The 23752-nt window shown below is 42.1% G+C and overlaps 1 protein-coding gene across 5 annotated transcripts in view; it reads right to left on the minus strand.

The window, feature by feature from the left end:
* The window catches only part of zc3h3 (zinc finger CCCH-type containing 3), a 60063-nt gene that overhangs the window by 22118 nt on the left and 14193 nt on the right, over positions 1-23752 (minus strand). For all 5 annotated transcript variants that reach the window (XR_015119372.1, XM_086225378.1, XM_086225380.1 and 2 more), the window contains one exon: positions 4453-4603. Coding sequence is in view for 4 of the 5 variants with exons in the window: in XM_086225378.1 (XP_086081504.1) it covers positions 4453-4603 (151 nt within the window). In the remaining variant the exon portion in view is untranslated. The remainder of the gene's footprint in view (positions 1-4452; positions 4604-23752) is intronic.

Below are 23752 nucleotides of genomic sequence, written 5' to 3' on the forward strand. Positions count from 1 at the left end.
GCTTCCTGTGCAGGCCCAAACTAATCAACTAAACTCTAATTAAATACTTTAAGAGAAAGATAGACACTGAAAAGAAAATAAATGCCACAGAGCAAATAGCAGAATATAGAGCATTAAAGAAGGAACAGGCAGAGAAACGGAGGGAGGGAGTGAGGGAAATGAAGGGAGGGTTGGGCTGTAATTTATACTCCGGTGTGCATGCTTTACGGCTTTCTTAATTCAACTCCTGCTACTATTAATGGAGTTAATGTTGGGATTATATCTATTTTCTGGTGGCGGGGGCTGAAATACTGCTGCCAATTCCTCCGCCCCTTCAAACTGCTGGCCGGTACTAAATCACCCACCAGGCATGTTATGGCTGAAATCAGGTAAGAGTACGGCATGGGGAGAACGGGTCACCTCACCTCCTGGGAGAAGGAAAGGGCTCGGGCTCGCTGGGCGTGAGGCTGGTTGCTGTGAAATTGTACAAAACCGTTTTTGTGGCATGACAGGAGGCTTTTGGTGTTTGAGAAGAAATAAAAGTAAAGCTTCTTCCCCCAATCAAAGTATCAGTATGGTCGGCCTTCCACTGAAGTCTGTACCGAGACGTAGATTTGTGGAATATACGGTCAGAGTTCAAAAAGCCAAGTGGTGAAAAAAGCAGACTTGTCAATGACGGAGTGACTGATACGACACAACAGCATCTTCCATCTTTGCTGGGATCTTTCCCATCTCCACTGCTTCAGTACAGACCGGACTAACAAAGATTGTGCTCATCTCTGATTGCACATAAACATTTCATTTTTGATAACTAGCAATGTGCAAAACAGGCCTCAACATTTACTTTTCTGGGTTTGATCGGTGCGGCACCCAGACCGAACCTCATGCAACCCACTGCTGATTCATGTTACTGGATTAATCAGCTGTGTCGCCCAGGTCTACCCCAGAATGTCTGATTTCTGTTACCTCCGATAAAATTCATTTGTTTTAAGCTAGAATACAACTTCAACCTTCAACAAAACCACCCCGATATATTTGAAATGCCTACCACTGGACCATCATGCGAGGTTGGGTTTTAAGGAGACAGATCCTGAGAGGGAGGCTTCAGTTATGAGCAGGCTCAGAGATAAGAGCCGAGAACATATGAGGACAGGGATCAGTGGGCCCAAAGATGAAGAGCAGCTCTCAGTAGTAAAGAGGAGAGAATATGAGCTCAGGCTCCACTCAATAGGCCCGAGCTGATAAAAGTGGATGGTCTCTGGAGTTAAACTGATAGATAAGAACCAGAGGGAAGTGGATGGCTGGGTTGGAGGGGTGATACACTCTCCCTGGGGACCTGACCTGTCCCTCTCCCTCACTATCTCTCTCCTCACTTCTACACACTTGGTGATATTTCACAGGATGTCAAGGGGCTCAAATTGAAAATCCCTTGATGAATCAATATTTACTGCTGCAGCTAAATGAATAGTAATAAGTCACCGGAGTCCAGCAACAGTCCAGGCCCTTCTGTCTCACCAAATCTGGATAACACAAATGAACCTCTCCACACCCACACACACACACACACACACACTCACACACACACACACACAGGAATATGTTCGCCTACTCAACATTGTCGCCCAAAAGACATTTTAAAGGCTTAGCCTCATCTAAATCACTGCAACACAGTCTTGTGATCACAGGTTGGATTTGATACGTTCACCTCAGAGACGTTTACTCTGTGTTCATCACCTGCTCTCACCTCAGATGAGTTCCACTGCCCCTTACTTTTCATAAGAATGATCCAAGAAAATCATCTAAAAATGAATTGATGGTTTCGTGGCAGTCTGTATGTTTTGTGGCAAGTTAGTGACGCAAACTTCAGCTTACGTTAGAATTTCCTTTTTTTTGGCTGCTGATTTAAAAGAACAAATCGCCACTTGGGGCTCAAACATTATTTCTGACATTTTAGAGTCTAAAAGAATATTTCAAAACTCAAAGTAATCATCACTGATATTCTACCAATAAAACACCAAGTGAGTGTAGAAACGTGTGTGTGTGCGTGTGTGTGTGTGTGTCCAGTCACACCATATTCATTGTTAATTCGCCACACATTAACAGATCATCAAAACCAACCACAGCCGCCTGTTCAGCGCTTCTGCAAACAAAATCACTTGTGTCAAATTTTTGTTTAAAAAAAAAGAAAATTCAGAAAAACAAAATCAACAACCCGGGTTAATTAATGTCGTTGGGAAAAAAGTGTCTTTTTCTGGGTGACGAAGCCATGATTAGGGCATCAACCTTTAGTCCATCACTGAATAATTACCTCTTAACATAATTAATGTGCTACCCTCAGAGCTGACCTCACAACCATGCCACCCACACACACGATTATCTTCCCAACTATGTACATCTACCTTTCCCCACACTGTTACAAGCTCTAGACACACAAGATGACTTTCACAGCCCAAACAAATTATCAGAAGACTGGGATTACACACTATCTATCTATCTCTCTGTCTATCCATTTATCTATCCATCCATCCAGCCATCTATCTATCTCTCTGTCTATCCATTTATCTATCCATCCATCCATCCAGCCATCTATCTATCCATCTATCCATCCATCCATCTATCTCTCTATCTATCCATCCATCCATCCATCTATCTATCCATCTATCATCCATCCATCTATCCATCCATCTATCTATCTATCCATCCATCTATCTATCTATCCATCCATCCATCTATCCATCCATCTATCCATCCATCCATCCATCCATCTATCCATCCATCCATCTATCCATCCATCCATCCATCCATCTATCTATCTATCTATCTATCTATCCATCCATCCATCCATGCATCTATCCATCTATCTATCTATCTATCTATCCATCCATCCATCTATCCATCCATCCATCCATCCATCTATCCATCCATCCATCCATCCATCCATGCATCTATCCATCTATCTATCTATCTATCCATCCATCCATCTATCCATCCATCTATCCATCCATCCATCCATCCATCCATCCATCTATCCATCTATCCATCCATCTATCCATCCATCTATCCATCCATCTATCCATCTATCCATCCATCTATCCATCCATCCATCCATCCATCCATCCATCCATCCATCTATCCATCCATCTATCCATCTATCCATCTATCCATCCATCTATCCATCCATCCATCTAAACAATAACACATTTAAAAGACTGGGCCAGATCAGAGCTCACAGACTACAGGATTCGTCACTCTGACTGAACACATCCAACTCTAGTGTAAAGACTCAGAAGAACGATAGTTTGTCAAGTAAACAAAGATAGGAGCAAGAAAGCTAGCAACTGTTTTATATGCACCGCTGCCGGCGCCAGAAAAAGTAAGTGAGAAAAGGAACCTGAGGGTGAAGCGGTAGAGAGGCAGATGACGGAAGGGCGAGCTCTTTGAACTGCAGAGGGAGTTGGAGCTGAGTGAATCAAACATCTTTTAGTCATGTCACATACTGAAGTCCGGACTAGCCTAAGTAGGCTCACGCTAGGTCAAAGGGATATGGTGCTAACCACAGGCTAATGGCACATAAGCTTCTGCCTCCTCTGCTGTCATTGGCTGTTAACACTACACATTCACTTAGGTTGGCGGCGAGTACACACGGCCTGTCTCCCTCCAGAGTCAGCAAGGAAACGAAACATTTGATTCACTTTGACTCAGGATGCGAAGAATCTGTCTTCGTCATAGATTACTGTCTCAGCTCACAATGCTGACTGACCCAAACCAGTACAGACTGGGACCGACTCAGCAGGACTGAGAATACTGTGTGAAAATCATCATCAAATCAAAAAAATCAGCACTCCTTTACAGATTAGTGCTCAACAGTTTTGGTTTAAAACAAATGGAATTTATAAATAAATAACTGCAGACATTTATCAAACATTCCCTGGAGCCAAACCCTCGCACGGACAACCTGCTCCCTGCTGCTGTCTGTCTGAATCCTTACACACTGAATAATAGAGAGTAACATATTATTCTGTGACATGGACTAAAAGTTGAACTCCCCAAAATGATGAAGCTTGAAAAGGATCATCTTCAGTAGCAGCTTTATAACAGAGGTCTAAACAACCTGGGTGGTGTCAGGAGGACCAGACAGAGTGGCTGGAGTTTATATAAATGAATGGAGGAGAGGAAGAGGAGAAATGGTGGTTGTAATGCCATTAAGAAGACGAGCCATCCTTCCCTCACTCTCTGTCGCGGGTGAGAAGCCATTTCTGCTGGTGTAAATTAATGTGAGGAGAGCTCTGGCGTAAATGGTTTATTCTCTGGGTTATCTACTGTGTAAAAATGAGCACCATAAATTTCTGACCTCTTCCACTCATGCTACATTTGACGGTGACATAAAAGACGAGCCACCGCTCTGCACTGAAGGATATTAGCCATTGAGACACATTAAAACCAGACCTGCAGGAGGTGGCTGTATTTGTCTACCTGGCAGACTGGACCCTCTTGGTTCTCCAAGACAGAGCAGGGTTGTACTGGAAAGTGTATGCAACACTGGAGCCCGGGCGGGTCACCATCTTGTATCGTGTCCTAAACACCCGCTGGGAGGTGGGGCTACGGAGGGGTGTAGAGGTAAGACCTGGGAGGAGCAAAAAAGGCAGTGGAATATTAAAATCCGATCACAGAGTCACTCGTAGAACAAATGCATGTACAGTACACACTCATCATTTAAATCCATAAAACTGCGCAGACACACACACACAGACACAAGTTAGTGTGAGGACTTTGGCAGGTGTGCTCTTTAATAAGCCTCACATATAAAAATGAGAGGGAATAACAAAGGCAGAATTTTTATGAGCCTAATAAATCATATCCACTGTCTCGATCCTCGCTGCCTTCATCGCTCCTGCCTGGCATCCCTCCCTCGCTCCCCTTAAGTCTCATTCATTATATCATTTTACTGATCCATCAGTAGAGGAGCGCAGGAGGAGAGGGACCAGAACAGAAAAAAGGAAGTATTTATATTTATTTATTGGCTGTGAACCTGTTATATTTTATAGTAGCATGGCTGACACACACACAAGGAATTTAATTTACATTGAATATCATGACAGTCCCTTTTCATTCTACTTTGCCACATTCAGAGAACACAGACTAGGAGTCTCCTGAGGTCAGAAATGAACCATTTTGACGACAACAACAACCAATTATTTTCATCAATACTGCAATGGCAAATATTTAACCTGAGAATATGCAGGAGCGGGGCAGGGAGGTGGATTTATAAACCCTCTCCTTAATTTGAGAAGTACCGACCAATCACGTTTGAACAGGCAGTCTGTGGGGAGAGCGGAAGATGCAGACCATGTTGGCTAAAATTAGGGTTCATACAGATTTTTACCAACACGTTTCTGTAAATACATTTAAATACATTTCTTTAAATTCTGCAAAATGCAATCTAACAACCCATTTGCATCATCTACATTGTTCTGGTCTTGGCAGACCTGATCCAACTTCCTTAGAGCATAAAAAAAAAACAAAATGATGGCTAAAAACATGAAATTATGACTGACGGGTCAAACCTAACCTCACTAGTCGGAGAGGCAACATGAATCAGGGGCTCACATATTCATTAAAATGATTCCAGCTAATCTGCACTACCTCTCCCCCATCCACCAATCCTTCACTGCCGTGGTCACTGACAGCACTCTGTCTTCCTAATGAGTGAAGAGAAGACAGAGTGAAGAGAGGTGTGAGGGAGGGATAACAAACGACTCCATGCAGCCTGGGAGGAGCTCATTTCCTATCACCTCTCTCACAAGTCTTTAATTGCCAATTGTAAGGATTGTTGCAGTTTTAATTAGCGTCCAATAACAAACCGTGACCATGAAGGCAGCGGTGACAAACAATAAAATGATTCGATTTCCACTAATACACAGTCCGGCATCTCTCTCTCTACTCCTCTGCCTCGCTCTTCCTCCCCCAGGCGCTACTTTCATTTGTCAAGGAGGATGCAGCTCTGGATCAGATGGAGAATTCATCTCAGACCAACATTTACTGCTGAACAAATGACTGCTGGGGGTGCAGGACTCACTCAGTAATAGACACATTGCACACCTACACTGTGCTGCTTCACCATTCTGGTTACACCCCTGTGCTGCTACACCCCCCCCCCCCCCCCGTGCTGCTACACCCCCGTGCTGCTACACCCTTATGCTTAACTGGCAGGTGTCCTTCAATACCACAGGGCATCTAAAACAACGCTGAAGTTATCAGTGTTGGTCATGTTTTCACTCATTGATACAGATTAGATCATATTTGATTGTAGAGCTTCTCCCTCTCTCATAATCAGTTGATTGATTAATTGAGCATAATTTTAATATCTACTGCCACCTGGAACTCTATGGTTTGAAAAACCAAACAAGTCGAGCAGTTGAGTAGCTCAGACAACTGTTTCCTTGCTTGGTTTTCAGCTGCAGGGTCATTTGAGTTACTTCGTCCCTGGAGATCAGGAATCTGCCAGCAGCCTCCTCTGGGCAAGAGAAGAGCACTGTTGCACTCTTTGGTTATGTACATTTTAGGTATCTTTTATGTGAGAATGTAGGTGTTTAAACCTGTAGTCTGCGGTTGTTTTATCTAAATAAAACTACCTACAATTTCCTGACCGAACATCAGGCTCTAGGATTTGTAAAGGAAACGTGTTTTTAAAATGTTGCCAGATTAACTTCTGGTGACAAGAACATTCTGTTCTTCAACAATCAGCTCACACAGGCCCTGATTTATGGGCCAAGATCAATTATTACCATCATTACACAAATATACCTCTTCTCCATTTTATCTCTAAATAGATGATCTTCACTACACTATAAGTAGATTTCACAGCAAATCAAAATCTAGTAAATGTCAGTGCACACGATGTTGTCCCATTTGGATAAAGAAATAAACAAGCAATAAACCAACAAATGATTTGACTTGAAGCTTGAAGTCATGTGAGGATCACCAACATGGAGGAGAATGTAGAGGGAAAAGAGACAGCCTTAGAGACAGTGACTCTCTCCCAGTGCCTCAGAGAGTGCATGGGTGGAGGCGGGAGGGTGGCTGGTTGGGCTGGTGCAGGATTACTTGCCTGGCTTGTAGTCACTTTTTCTTCCACTATTCATCCGTATTGCAGTCAGAGCTATTTGGGAGTCCTGGCAGATGACAAATAGGTCTTGTCAAAGGTGCTGCCAAGACTACCACCCTTGTACACACCCCACCCCCACCCAGCAACGCTAACCTGCGCTTCAATCTGTTTCTAAACTGTTGAAAAACATCCTGATGGCCACCACATTCATGTTGCTGTCACACAGCTGTTCCACCTTGGCTGCTGTTTAATGATATCTATAGTGAGCTTTGCGGTTAGCACGTATTCTTGAGTGTGTGTGTGAGTGCGTGCGTGAGTGTGTGTGTGTGCGTGAGTGTGTGTCCGGTGTGTGAGTGTGTGTGTGTGTGTGTGCGTGCGTGCGTGCGTGTGTGTGAGTGTGTGTCCCCGGTGTGTGTGTGTGTCCCCGGTGTGTGTGTCCCCGGTGTGTGTGTGTGTGTGTGTGTGTGTGTGTGTGTGTCCGGTGTGTGTGTGTGTGTGTGTGTGTGTGTCAGCCGTGGGGATGGATGGACGGTGTTGCTCTGATTGTAAACCACAGCAGGTTGTGTTGGTTGAGTGGCTCTGGGAGCAATGGGGTCTCAATCTTCCACTATGGGACCATGACCAATGAGCATGTGAGCACACACACAAACATACACTTACACATACACACCTGGGGTCTCAATCTTCCCTTAATAGACCTTTGACAGTGGCCTGCCTCACAACGCAGGGAGGGAGTGAGTGAAGGGGCTCCCCGCTCAGGGAAGACGCCGTACAAACGCATGCAGCTCACACGCCGTCCATCCATCTCTCTGCTGACTTATTGCTGTGAATCCAGAGATAATCTACTCTGCTCACCACGCACTGCACTCATCACTCCTCCAGCAAGTAGCCTTCCATTTACGGGTTGTTTTTTTCCTATCCCGAGAGATATCCATCTGTGCCGACAGCTTTGGCTTTATTTGCTCGGATTCTGTCAAAGCTATCGCCAAGATTTGCATCTACACTGCAATCAATGGAGGTGAATAGAACTGTGTTAATGATGATCACATCTGGAACACTGTGCTAATCAAGATGATTGGCCAATCACACCAACAGTTCCCTCAGTAACATCTGAAGTATTCAGATTTTCATGTGTTGGGTGCACTGGATTGATTAAGTACTTAACAAGGTATTTCTATCAAAAATGATAGATCCTGTTGAGGGTGGTGGGGGTGGAGCCTATCCCAGCAGCCTTCCCCCTGGACAGGTCACCAGTCCATGGCAGGGCCAACACATAGAGACAGACAACCATTGGCTCTCCCAGCCACGCCTACGGTCAATTTAGAGTCTGGATTAACCTGGTCCCTCTTGATGTCTTTGGACTGTGGAGGAAGCTGGAGTACCAGAGAGAACCCAGCAGGAACAGGGAGAACATGGAGACTCACCCAGAAAGACCCCGTGCTGCAGCCGGGGCTCCACCCACAACCTCCTTGCTGGGGGGCCACAGGGAGGACCACTGCTCCACCGGGCTGCCAATGTAACAATCTATTTTCATAATTCAAATTCTTTTTATATCCAAAGAATAAAGCCATTATTTTTTCAAATTTACCAGTGTGCATTTAACCAAAAGTAAACATGCAGTGTAGTTTAATACAATTTAATCAGTGTTCAAATCAGTCAATATTAACCAAAATAACTTGTTTTCACTCAGTCCATAGGTACGCAAATATACAGGTACCTGTAAAGCAAATTTTAATGTCTTTCTCTAAATTTTCTGGTTTAGTCTATTTTCAAAATCCTTTTCAAGGCCTGGAAATTCAAATTTTCAATTTGATGCCAACATTCTTTTATTTTCTTTTAGACTTAGAACCAAGTTGAAATTGAGCCACATTATTTTGGTAAATCGACTTTTCCCAAACAAAATTAAATAGAATACTAATGCTTGAGTAATGCAAAAAACCTCTATATTGGAAATAATTATTCAACATGAATAGTGATTAACTTTGGAAATATTGTGCTTTTTTGCTGTATTTCCTTGTTGGACTCATTAAAATCAAGCCTTTCCAAATTGCTGAATTGTTTCCATCTTTCTTATTGGCTACTCAAAAAACAGGAGCATTAATAGGAAACAGGATATGTAACACACACACACACATATATACACACACATATATATTATATATAAAATTTTATATATATATATATATATAAATTTTTATATATATATATATAAAATTTTATATATATATATATATATATATATATATAAATTTTTATATATATATATAAATTTTTATATATATATATATATATATATATATATATATATATATATATATATATATATATATATATATATATATATAAAATTATATTGTCCAGCCCTGATAAAGATTATCTCAAAATAGGGGCTAATAAACCCTAGGAAACGTACATGGTTTGACACCCCTCAGGGTAAGTGATTTTTCCTCATGGATTCAGTCTGGAGTGGATTTCTCATTTGCATTTAGAGTAGGATCAGACTTGTTCTACAAACTTGTGACAAATCACTGATGTAGATCCTGTTTTATGGCGACAAAGAGGCAGATGTAACGTCACATAAGTGGATCTGGAGGGGCTGAACTCGAGAACCCTCTTTAAGATGACGGAGCCTCGTCTCAGCAGCATGGACAGGACTGAAGAAAGTTGTCTGCCACTTCCGAGATTTCCGACTTCCATGCTCCTTATCGCTCTATCCTTCGCCCTCTGACTGGGGCTACTGACAGGCCACACACAGCACCTCCCATCCTCCATCCTCTTAGTCATCCCCCCAGTAGTCCCCCCCCACACCTGACTGCAAATTCCTGGGAACAGCAGTCAGTGTCTGCCCCCTCCCCGGGACAACCTAATGGATAATAAATCTTATTATTGACAGCGCCTGTTCCTCCTGCCATCCCATGTTCCCGTCCCCTGGGGCTCATCTTCTGACTCCCACTGCTCCGGAGCTCTTACAGAAGACAGCAGAGCCACGCCAACATCAGACTTAACAAGGGAGTTACCACAACTTAATAACCCGCTGTAAGCTGGAGTGGTTATGATAATGTGATCCTGGATGTTTGACACACTGTGATACTTTCTGACAGGCTACCCAGAGATGTCAACAGAGTTTGACGCCATGACCCTCCAACAGAGAACCGCATTCCCCTGGTTTTAAACCCACCACATCCTGTAACTCATCGCGGTGTATGTTCACTCCTCAAGTAATACTAGAATGAGAGATCGCAGTAGATGCTGCAGGTGAGCAAGTTCAACATCTTGTTTTAGGAGGTTAGAGAAGCAGGCCTCCGAGGTGCTGACATCTGCTGACATCTCACACTGACAGGAAATAAACTGAAGAATTCATCTGCATTAATATTAGTGAATTTCAGCGTATCTCAGATACATCAGTGTCAGTAAATGTCAACTGATGGGTAACCGGGGACTGCAGCAAAGAGGAAGTACACAGCTCTTTTACTTACAATAATACACAGATAATACTCAGGTCAAAGGAAAAGTATCAATTAAAAATACTACTCAAGTTTCTACTAAAGGGCAATTCAGCTGAGGTGTGTGTGTGTGTGTGTGTGTGTGTGTGTGTGTGTGTGTGTTCTTCAGAAACAACAAAAAACAGTTGAATCCCTGACTGCAGCTCTACTCCTGATTGTCTAACATGTGCTTGTAACCTCTCAAATTAAATGCAAAATGTATTGCGTGGGCTTCTTTAATGGTGAGGGTCAATCAGTGACTGAAGCATAAAGTAAACCTAAGTCATGGAAGTAAAGTAAATGTTTCTAACATCAAAACTATGGGCTAAAAAGTCCTAAGTTGACTCACTTCTGCACTTTGTCATTTGTGGATAAACATTTGGCTTCAAGTTAAGCACCAGCAAATAAAAGGGCATTTATTTAAAGGATGGTCTCACGACAGTGTTTGTGGCAGTCAAGAGGCTCCATTATTTCTCGTGTGGATGAAGAGTTGGGTTGACATGAACTGACAGACTAATGGCTGATGAAGGGCCACACACTGACACAGGAGGCCCCATGCCATCACCAGATGCTGTCAGTCTGTATGGTGGTGATGTCATTGTAGGGAGGCGTGTTCAAAGGTGAAGAGTGTGTGTGTGTGTGTGTGTGTGTGTGTGTGTGTGTGTGTGTGTGTGTGTGTGTGTGTGTGGGGCTTGTGGCCTTGTCCATCATCACAGTGGAGCCATCAAGTGTAACATATACCAGCTGACCCAGGGAAACTAAGGCTGACCAGGGGAATTCCTCCACACAACCTCACACACAGGCACAAATACAAACACCACTGGAGCGCTGGTCAGATGCTGCTCCTGCTGCTGTTTTACCTTAAAGATACACATACATACATATATAATATATATATATATACATATATATATAATATATATATACACATATACATATATACAATATATATATACATATAATATATATACATATACATACACACATTTATTTATATATATATACATATACATATATAATATATATATACACATATACATATATACAATATATATATACATATAATATATATACATATACATACACACATTTATTTATATATATATACATATACATATATAATATATATAATATAGATATACATATACACACACATTTATATATACACACACATTTATATATATATATATTTATATATATGTATATATATATATGTATATGTATATATGTGTATATGTATATGTATGTATATATATATATATATACACACACACACACACACACACACATATATATATATACATACATATATATATACACACGCAGACACACACACACACACACTTGAGTTTTTGCCACAAAAATGTCATCATATTTACAATCAGCCTTCTTCCAGTCCATCTTTTGTATCATATGCCAAACGCATTCACAAGCAGCATTTCTGTTGAACGATGGATTTAAACGACTAAGAAATCAGACATCTCCTTTAGATGAAACACCGTTATGTGTCTGTCCCATCAATCGTCCAGAAATATGTTGTAAAGTTTCAGCCTCCATGATGACCCCCCTTGTTCGCTCTTCCGACTTCCAGATTACAACACTGCAGCGAGACCTTTGGGGCATGCACAGAACATCAAGCCAAGATGGGGAGTGATAGGATCCCTGAACACCTCATTCAAGTTCGTTTGTTGCCCAACTTTCACAAGTATGATTTCAGTCAAACCACCCCAGTGAGAGTAGTGAAAACAGTAGCTTGCCAGTGGTAATAATGATGAGATGAACTACAGGCCTCACTGTCAACAAACAATGTGCATGTATGAATACATACATGCACATTATCAAAAGATAAAACCAGCAATTTCCACACGTTAAGAGCACAATGTATGTCTTAAGTATTTTTCCAAATTTTGCATCACATGCAAGACAACATCCTTGATGAATAATTCAATGATAATAGCCACGTGTGCTCTTCCAGGGCAGCCAGATGCTCCTGCAGCCATAAAGAACATCAACAACGTAAATAAGACATGACCAAAACAAGCATTACCTATGACCTCAACCTTGACCCCAACCCCAACCCTGAGAGCTGACAAAATCTTTAGCAGTGATCAGGACTCTGTTAGGTTGTGATTTGCCACAAACATGTCATATGTGTCCCATGATGTGTGTGTCACACACACGGTGTTGTCTTAGGTCAAAGGGATGACTGTAGCTGTCAATCAGCAAATCCCATTAGAAGCATCAGGAGGAAGAGCCTGAGGCTTCGACCACTTAAGGACTGCCATTATTACATACGTTGAACTCTGTGCGGTGAGTGTGAGTGTGTAAGTGTGTGTTTGTGTTTGTGTGAGACAGAATGAAAAGCAGGGGAGAATGTGTCATGAAACCTTTTCCAAGTGTGACCGGGGCACTTCAAGGTTAAGTGAGTGGATCCCTAAAGGGCAACAAGATTTCAGGGGATGTGAACCTCTGCCCTGAAAAATACTCATCAAGATCCCAGAGCGAGGGCCAAGCGGCAGGGGAATGACAACAGATAGTGACTGACTGATGGAAAGGAAAGAGGGAGGTGTGTGGACAGAATAGTACGCCATTATCAAGTCTGAAGACGGACTCTCTTATTGACTGTGATCGACCACGAGATGGGGTTGAAATGTCTGAGGAAAATTTGAGGGATAATGAGGTAAAAAATATTGCAAACTTGATATGGAGAGGAAATCTGTATTCAATTATTGTCCTTTATTAAAACTTTTCCTCCTTGTATTCTTTTTTTTTAAAAATATTTTTCTTCCATGCATGTATAACTCTAGCGTAAACATTCCGTAGGTCCTGCTGAGGTGTTTCAGGGCGCATTTCCACTGGCTCACTTCGGCTCAGGTCGGTACAGCTCGGTACGGGTGCATTTCCACTGGCACTGGTACCACGTTAACATGGGTGGACTCACCAGCCGAGAGTTCCCCGGCGTAATTTGTGTTTGACACAACAATAACAATGGAGGACATGGAGGCAGCATTATCCTGTTGCTCGGTCAGTGGTTTTTGCTCAGGCCAAGATGGTACGAAGTAGATGACATAAGCGGGTAAGTTACCCAATCAGTGCCCCGCTATGTGTTTATGTCACATTTTATTCCCCTGCATGTGGAACCTCAGCAGAGCAGGGACCAAAATGGTAACGGTTAGAACCCTGTTGGGGCTGCTGGAAAAGGGGCCAAACTGACCTGACCCAAGCCGAAGTGAGCCAGTGGAAACCTGCCCTAACTCCACAGTCAAAGGCTACAGCAAAAAAACAAGACAAAAACCAAAACCAAAAACAAACACATTTCTGGACAGACGAGGTGATAAACTTAATGTTGTCTCAGCTGAAAGAGTTGTCTATTTTTATTTACTAGTATTTGAATTTAAATGTGCAGTTCAACAAGGATGCTGCTGGTGTAGTCCAAGTAAACTGCCTAATCAAGCTGTGTGTGCAGCTCAACTATGACTGCTGCAGTCGCCCCAAAGCAGACAATTCTGTCATTTACTCTAAATTGGACCAAAATTGAAAAAAAGAACCAGAAAAGCAGAAAAGCACCAGAGTTGTCCCCCCCTGCTGACCATTCAATAGAATGCAGTTTTAAGGTACTTCACCTTCAATTTCAAGGCCTCTGAGCTCAGTTCATCTTCTATACATCCATGGATTAAAGCAATATTGAGAGAGAAGAGCTGGAATATTGGTTTTATCTACATAGTTAACTGTGCACCATGATGAGTCAAGTGACAGAGACACATGCAGTTTATTAGTCACCACACACATAGAGGGGGCAGGGGAGGCTCTGTGGTGTAGATTTAAAACCATGAGTGAGGTTCTGGTTGCAGATGCATCAGTAAGGGTGCATCCATCAAGCTGCTAATTCTTTCGGTCCAGTGAGTGATGGACCCAAGTCAGCCGGTTGGACACGGCCCTCAACTTCTGTTTCAGCTAAGTGAGAGAGAAGGAGGTGATGTCCAAGCCCACCGGGAGATACACAAACATCATGAATGTATCAGAGTTCAGAGCAAATGAGGCCAGAGCATGGGGCGGAGGAGAGGGGGTGCCGCAGTGTCAAAAAGACAACCACACAGACAGGAGGGTGGCACTGGATATAGGAGGCATTTAGGTGTTCTTTACACTTGGCTGTAAGCAGAGGCGCATCTTTCAGGGGTAACGGTTAGGATCAGATACAGCTGCACTCCTTCAAGGTCACGGAACAAAAAAAACAGGCAACAGTTTCCCACTCAACTCTTAGGCAATGGCAATATTTGGCCCTTCTGCATGTGTTTCTCCATGTTGAATTTGCAGATCGAGGACGGGGATAAAGATGCTACACTTTGTCTACATGGTCGAATTATGGCTCTTTGCCATACTGTTATATATCTAAGCGTTTTAATTGGTCCTCAATTCAAACAGGAAAACGCTGCAGCACACAATTAGTCACAACAGGTCTGCATCATGGGAAAAATATTTAAATGAATCATTTCGACTGATATTGATGGAATTTGGGACATAAGAGGATATGTTTTTTTTCTTTTTATATTTTTATTCCTATTTTAAAACCCCATATAATAATGGAGTGATATTGTGGGGTTTCCATCAGCCAAAGTCAATAGAATATAATTTTAAGGCATGCCATATTTGCATCACTACAACATTAACTACAAAAGTGGCAGAATTTTAGAAGCATTTTTTAAAATGGTCGCTAACAAGTAGTCAACTAGTCAAGACTACAGGGGTTAAAAAAAAGTTTAAAAAAAACCCTATTGGCTTTTGGTCAGGAGAACCCATGATGACGCTAACTTCTGGGTTGGCTTTCAAAAATACATCATCCCTGCGGCACTCTATGAACCCCAGGGACAAAACTTAGTTTGAAACTTAAGATGGTTTATGCAACCACGAACTGGTCCATAAAGACTAGAATGTCAAGTGTGAGCCAAACATGCCTTATTGCAAACGTCAGGATTGGAAGACACTCATGTTGTTGAGGCTGAGTCGGAGCAAATTTTGATCAATTCAAAGACCAAGGCTTAAATTAAAATTAAAATAAAGAGGTTAATGAATGAATACAAATCATAACTATTAATATTGACTGAAATGAAATAATTCACCATGATACATTTCCATCGACCACTTAATCCTAATTACATACTGTATCGTTCTGTGTGGTTTTAGTTTCATATTTTTCCATTCTTTTATAGACATCCTTCAAGACAACATTGTACATCTAATTTTATTCTGCTATATAATACAAGAGAATACATTTTTATCTATATTTAATAGTCTGCATTTACCAAGTAACTTGAATACATGATGTTCCTTGTGTCCTTCAGGCTTTAACCACTCCTATATTTAGATATATGTTACCTTTATCCATCCATTTTTGTTAATTCTACCCCATCTACAATAATGACAACCTTTTAACTAAGAATATCTCATATGATGAAAGTATTTTATGACAGAATTAGGATGAAAAAGTGGCCTCCTTGTGTTACTGTAAAGATTTGTGTGTCCAATAATATATAGAGTATAGATTTACAGACGACCCTTGGCAATGATACTGATATTTGAACTTTGAGTCTGGATGTAATGAAGAGGGATTGCTGGAATAACTACAGGACTTGTGCAGGACAGTTCACTCTGGCCTCCAGCCATGCTCAGCTCAGTGACAGGGGGACCTGGCTCTTGACATGGCACTGCATTTACTGGGGTGAAAAGTGAGGGTTCAGGGGCTAAAGGTTAGGATGGAGAAAGGGGGACAGCCGCGTGATGAGGGACAGTCAAGTCTCTTGTCGGCTTAGGTGCTAATTTGGTGAGGGCAGGGGGCCAACGGGCTTCTACTCTCCCCTTCCTGATCAAGTACAAGACCAGCAGATGCTTTGCAGAAGAGGAGCTTCAAATAAACTCTCTAACCCACCAACTACTTTACATATTTCTCTTCTAAATCAACTTCTTTCCAGTAATTTGAGAGCAAAAAACATCCACTCTTCAGTCTCAGTACTGGAGTCGTTCTCAAACACCTCAATGTTGTTAGTCGTGTGTGTCCTTTGGTCGATATGCCCTTCGTTTTGTACCTTCACCCACCCACCCACATCCTCCTTCGTTCCATGATGGCATTCTAGATGCAGCTGCCAGGCCCTAATTGGTCCCTCTGGGCTGGCAAAGAGCTGGCAGCGGCCTGCTAAAATGCTGATCACAACCAGGAAGAGTGGGCATCTGCTATGAGCGGACACCACTGTAGAACCACTGGCACGGTCAACTCGAACGGATGTACACAGACGCATATATTTGTAAAGGTCCTTCAAAGTCAGAGCAGATCGTGACACGGTCAGGAACAGACTGCCTCAGCTCCATAACGTTTGGACCATAGCCTAGAACCGGACTGACCCCACAATTATGTAGAGTACAACATTCGCAGAGGTACCAGCAGTCTTTCTAGTGGCCAGCAGGGGGCAATTCTAGTAGAGGGCCACAGGATCTGAAGATGTTTTCAGATAACCAAAGATCATGAGACCCAGAGAGATGGGTTTTTATTATCCTGATCGTCACCCTATGATCTGGATATCAAATTACTGTAATCGGAAGGTGCATTGAAGCCCATTGTTGCACAGCTGTGAGCAAACCACAAGCAACCTCTGCCCACACACGACAGTGCAGCCTCACCAGCACATCGCCATTACCGCACAGCCTCCTCCCAGGCGCTTCCACCATGGTGATACGCAGCAAATTCAAGTCTCTGACGTTTCTTTACCACAAAATACATATGAAGAATATAGAGAAGATTTAAAGTACCAAGTGACGTTTTTGATAAATCACGAATGTGGATGTTGAATTACTTCAACTATTTTAGTTATTTTGATAATTCAATATGTGTTACTCCAAATATACACGCAGGTACATAAAACCATAAAAGTAGGAATGCACAGTAAAAAGAAGTCTCAATGTGGAAGAGATAAGAGGGAAAACAGGGTGAATCATCCCTAAGATAGGACAGGGGTCATGAACCTCACATGCACAAGCTAAACCATAAGAGCACAGAAATGCTCCTGAGTGTCATCTGCAGGCATGCGTGCAGACAGAGGAGGTGTGAGCAGGAGGCACGGGTCTAATGTTTCAGAAGCAGGATGAAACAAGGTGACTTTCACCATTCGTCCTGATCTTTTTGTTGAAGCACAGTGTTGTGCAGGATGTAAAGCCGCCAGCTTCCTCTCTGTGGCTTTAAAAATTGTCTTCATTAAACGAGAACATTCATTTATCTCTTTAACCTTCAGCTTTTTAATGATGGAAACCTAAATGGAAAAGTTCTCATCATTCACGTATCTAATTGATTCATTTAGTTATGTGGTACAACAATTCTGCATTTGCAGAGTTGCCAGTGTATTTGTTTGTACCTGCAGGTGGGAGCTTTCTCAAAAATGTCTCTCTAAATGCACTTCAGAGGACTTACAGTATGCCTTTAATGTCACATTATGATACATATTTGTACTATATACATATAATAATACTTGCATTCCAAATATTACAAAGATTTGTTCCTTATTCAATTATTTATTTTGACTGTGTAGACCAGAGCAGAGATCAACATTGTCTCTCTGATGGGAGATGAGCTACCAAAATACATTTTTTATGGGGAAGGAAGCAAAAGAAGATTCGTTGATTAAATGTCAGCTATTAAAATAACTGTAAACTATTTTGATGCTGGATTAACAGAGCCGTTTTCTTAAAAGAAAAAAGTCCACATTTCTCATTTCAATTTCTCATGTGTATTTTTTTCTTGTTTCTTTACCCCTGTATGACAGGGAAAAAATATTTTTCACCATTTTCTGATATTTTATAGGGCAATAAGAAAGAAAATCCAGTTTAATTGCGGATAAAAAATAACTGCTTCATTGCCCTAGTTCCATTTAACCATGAGAAATCTTAACATATTCACCAGCCTTGTTTGTCAGTAGTTTACATCACTTTTCATTTCTTTATTTACATTAGAGTTCATACAATTAATGGCAGCTATTTGGCAATCACTCCGGCATTACTGTCATCGAACACGGCGATCAATGATATCAGTGTGCCTCTCCACAGAGACAGAGTGAGGTATTTAACAGCTAAGCCCCCGAAGGCAGGACACAAATTACCCACAAACACCATATGTGTGCACACGCACGCACGCACGCACGCACACACACACACACAGTGAGAAGCCCCCTGGACAGGAGACAAATTAACCACTTCCCACTGAGCAATTCACAAGAGAGAAGGGGACAGTAAACGGCAAATAATCAATATTGCCTTCTTCAGGAGGGCCCACGCAAAATTAGCACTATGCTCAGATACATACAACACAAGAGCATGTGCAAGCACACATACACAAACACGTGTCCTGGGGACAGAACATCAATCATGAGCAACAACACATTTTAGCAACAGACAAAGGGAGTTTGATCCTGTAGCTCTTTAGTGGCTGAGGAATTCTTTGATGCTCTTGTCTCCGTTAGACAAGTGGTTTCCTTCGCTCTGTCTCTCTTTTTTTTTTTTTGTGCTCCTCTTTAACTGTGAAACCACAATGACAGGAGACAAACTAGCTATTTCCCCCAGAACAACTCAAAGGGGACAGCAGAAAATGAACTGCCCCAGATCAATACGGTACTCTCACTGATAGGCAGCGAAGTGGGATGAGAGAAAAGATTTCACTAAAGGGAATGAGAATGACTCCTTTTTGCACAGGAACTTTTGTGATAGTTAATTGAGGAAAACAATGCATGATCACCTTTCCATTGGGAAAGGTGATCATGCATTGAAGTATTTTATACCTCAAGTGAGTTGTCAAAACTGATAAAGACCCAAATTTCCGATGACAAAGTATCATTTGGTTATTTGTGCCAGTGAAAATAAGATAGACGAGCGGTTATCTCTATAAACAGATTCTACATAAAAAAGGCAGAATCTGTAGCTGAGGGAGAAATGTCAGGACAGGGAAGATTCGATGTCCGTTACAGCTCTGACTGAACACGTTTAGCCGGTCCTTCGTTGCGTCCACGTAAACAGTCAGGGTGCAGTGCAAAAGAGATGGAACACAATGGTCAAAATGCAGAAAAGGTCTGTTGTCTGACCACTATTTAACAAAGCCACTGAAGTGGTTTTAAACTGTTAACGAAGGGTAAACTGACTAATTTTGAAAAATCTGCTTGTATTTGTCGTCCTTCAGCTCCATGCAAACATCTCAAGTTGGTATAATGACTATAAACAATAAATAACGGACAGAAATTGGTAGTCTTGGTTGAGATAACTGCTTTCTATACTGGAGACCCTGAATTATTTCCCTTTTCCCCGAGGCTAAGTTGTCAGGCACAGCTGATGGGTCAGAGACTGGGTGAGAGGTGATACTGATTTCTATCAATTTCTGGTCCTGTGACTGCCTGAAAATACATACAAGATGCAGTGAGTTCTGGACAATTTGTTGGGAATGAATCAGCCAAGTTTGTAAAAACCAACTGCCCATCAACATCTAGCTGCTAGGTTTGGCATCCAAGTGAGGCAGAAGAGGCATCGATAGAGTGGCGCTACATCATCTACGGCCTGTTGCCAACTCATGACACATGATGAGGCCGTATGACATGAAAAACACACTCAGACCTCTGCTGGTTGGATATCACCGACCGTATCCACGTTTAACGAGTCAATAGTAGAGTCTATAAATCTATTCCAGTGATGTAACCAACTGAGGGGAGGTTGTCCATTGCTAGTAGACTGATTTCAAAATAAGCATAAACATTTTTCATCACAGATCTCTAATGTTGTGAATTTTTTAATGTTTATTCTGTAAAGCATCTCTATTTCACAGTCAGACTTGACATGAACTCCTTGGGCTTCCTCCTCATGATGAGCAATTGAGGAATCAATTACTCGAGTCCATCCGAGGTCCCAATGACAGCAAGCCCAGGCAAAAGAGACTGGTTCAAGAGGAATCAAACCCAAGAGTGCAAATGTTTATCGCTGGGACTGAACCCTTTTAAAAGTCAAATGTGCTCCAGTCGGCTCAATTTGTACCCTTTATTTTAGTCAAAAGTTTACTTTTGACATCTTGACAATTGTACTTTTGAGGTAACATGAAGCAGCAATGATCAAAACTGTAACTATAATTACAGAACTGTTCCTGTCTTGTTCCTCTGTTTATTCCTGTGTACATAGGATCTATGTGGCAAGTCCTGCCACGAGAATGTAAATACTTAACCATGTGCTATGACAACATGAATTCAAACAAACGATGTGTTGCTTGAATTAATGTGAACTGATCTTGTCTCATCTTTTTGAAAAGTATCAGCCCTGGTGAGTTCCATCTCATTTGCTTGCGAGAACTGAACTTTGTGAGAGCAGTCACATTCAACTGCTGACAGAAGTCCCAACATGGCACAGCGTTCTTTGACAATCATCTTCCAAAAATTGTATTCTGTTGAAAAGGTTGCTGCTGATGGTCTCATGTGGCGATCCAAGAGCAGAGTTGTGGGAGTATCAGGTTGAGGCGCGGAGCACATGTGCTGAGCCCCCTCTGTAGCTCAAAGGCAGGAATGCAGCAGCAGACCAGTGACAAATGAGAGGAAATTAATGAATAAATGAGGGGAGGAGGAGGATGCCACTAGCCCCCATTCATAGCCCCAGACAGGTCACTGAATGGTTTGATGGGGATGATCTTACGGTATGACCTTGCCAGTAAAACTAGACATTGACCCAAATGAACACCAGCTTTCTCGCTTGATTGCCTGGCACCTAAAAAATGCAAGACCTACCTGCCCCACCATAATTAAAAAAAAATGACTTGGAGACATTTTGTATCCACGTGTAACCGTGGGAATCTATGGGGCCCCTGGTATAAATATTAGTGACCTCAATTCTGTCTTTTCCTGCCAAGTCACTGCTGGGCTAAGAGGATGGCGCAGCTGTCTTCTTTGGCCCAATAGGGTTGTCTGCTGCCAGTCAATGTGGGACCACCATCATATTATTAACACCAGCAAAAGACACTGGCAAGTGCAGATAACCAACCAGGCCAGGGTTTATTTTAGGAACAGACCAACTAATCACTATCAGGATATCACATGATTACATTCAGGATCCATTTCCACCAGATGGCTTGTTTTTTTGACCTCGTTTTCAGAGCAGTTCTCTCCAGGTACCTATCTAACATTTCCACATTTCTTCATTGTTAACATCCAATCTATCTCATTTAGAACGGAAAAATACAACACTGGAGCCTGACATGACTCCCAACAGCATCCCTCCTGGGTTGCCAGAGGGTCTTGCCACCAGGTCGATCAAGAATGGTACATCGATCTGGATCAAAATATCTACTGGATGACAAATGATATATTGATTGTAGATCTGAAACTACAAGTAAAAAATAGCCAAATTCAGAAAACTGCTCTCTGGCTCACTGGCGACCTGTCCAGGGTGAACCCCGCCTCTCGCCCGAAAGCTGCTGGGTTAGGCTCCAGGCCCCCCGCGACCCTTAACAGGGTAAGCAGAAGAAAATGGATGGATGGATGGATGGATGGATGGATGCTCTCTGGCTCACAACAGTGAGGGCTTGTTATTTTTGTGTGTTTGGGTTTTGAAGTCATTGTTGATTGAATAGGATTCATTTCTGGATAACTGACAACAAACTGAATCTGGATGCATCATTTTGGATTTGGGGAAAATTGATTATTACATGAAATTTTCACAGGGTTTTTGAAGACTAAACAGTCATTGAACCAGTGGTTATAAGGCCATGAATACCCTATAAAAAGAAAGAGCCATGTTACAAACCAAATATATTCAGACAGGTTAAAAAAAACACCACCACACACATCCAGGTCAAACAATAGTCAAAAGTTTCAAGGGCATTTGATGCCATTAAAATGTTTCATAAAATTGATTAGTGTAGCAATAATTATGATTACTTGATTACTAAGTACTAGCTACTACCACATTTTTACAACAACACACACAACCAGAGCTAAGAGACAGCAGCTCCCACCTACCACTGCTAACACCGTTCCTCCCTCTGTGCTAACATGTTGGCACGGCTGCTGCTGAAAGGGACCAGTTCGTCCTACTACAGAGTTGCCAAACCAAGAGGTTATACCTCCCTTGCCACAAATGCCAATGCTGCTAATACCAAGTCACTGACAGCCAAGCAGAGGAGCCGCTGCTGCACTGTGAATCATACAAGCCATTTTAAATGAGGAGGAAGTGAGCCACTCAATTCAGGAGTCACGGTACTCATGACAGATGCACACAAAACAAACACACATCCCTCAGCCACACAGAGCTGAGGACTCAATTACTCTGCTTCTGTTCAGAGCAAATACTAATTAAATAGGTTAGACATTAATTATTCAGCCACAGAGGGAAAGAGACCCTTGACGAGGGAAAAAGTGAGGGAGAAGGTACTGGAGGAGAATGGGAAGGGGGTGCTGGAGGGGGATGCAACGTTTTTCTTGGGCTATAAAACAATCCTTACCCACCGCAGCTAATCAATACAGCCTTCAGGAATTAGCAGTTATCTTTCAGCTCTTTAACAAGAGGGAACTGACGGACAAACACAAACATTCATCCATTATTAAATACCCAAACAGCACAGAGGGGAGGGGGAAGGACAATTGAGTCCACTGAGGGTATTGTGATGGGAGGAAGGTGAGGATGTAAGAGCTTGAATGAGACAGAGAGAGAATGATGAATGGACAAGATAAAGAAAGAAAACTTCAATGAGAATTCTGATGATTCAAAACGTTGCAGATTAGCTTCTTCTACACTGCTACGACAACTCTTCTTTCCGGCACATTGTGGGAGAACTCAACAGCAAACTGGCTTCAGCCAAAGTATTTGCCTGCTGGCCTAGAGGTTAAAGAGCCATCGAAGTTTAGCCCTTCAAACCAGAAAAAGTCTTCCTGTCAGAATTCAGTCGGATGGCATTGGCAACGTTTACATGAACAGTAACAGGATTAAGACAACGCTCCGCCGTGGAAACAGCATTCTGGCAAACTCAAACAAGTGAATAACGCAGTGATTCACTTGTTTCAAGTGCTTTACAAAGCATGGTCCAGCTTTCACTGGGGGATGAACACTCAGCACCAAGGACAGTTTTCTGTATTAATAATGAGAAATCACTCAAAATATACCAGGTGAAATATTCCAGAGAGGTTTCATG

The sequence above is a fragment of the Aulostomus chinensis genome, chromosome 14 (assembly GCF_037954235.1).
Source record: "Aulostomus chinensis isolate RoL2024-O1b breed Wild chromosome 14, RoL_Achi_v1.0, whole genome shotgun sequence".
Taxonomy (NCBI): Eukaryota; Metazoa; Chordata; class Actinopteri; order Syngnathiformes; family Aulostomidae; genus Aulostomus; species Aulostomus chinensis.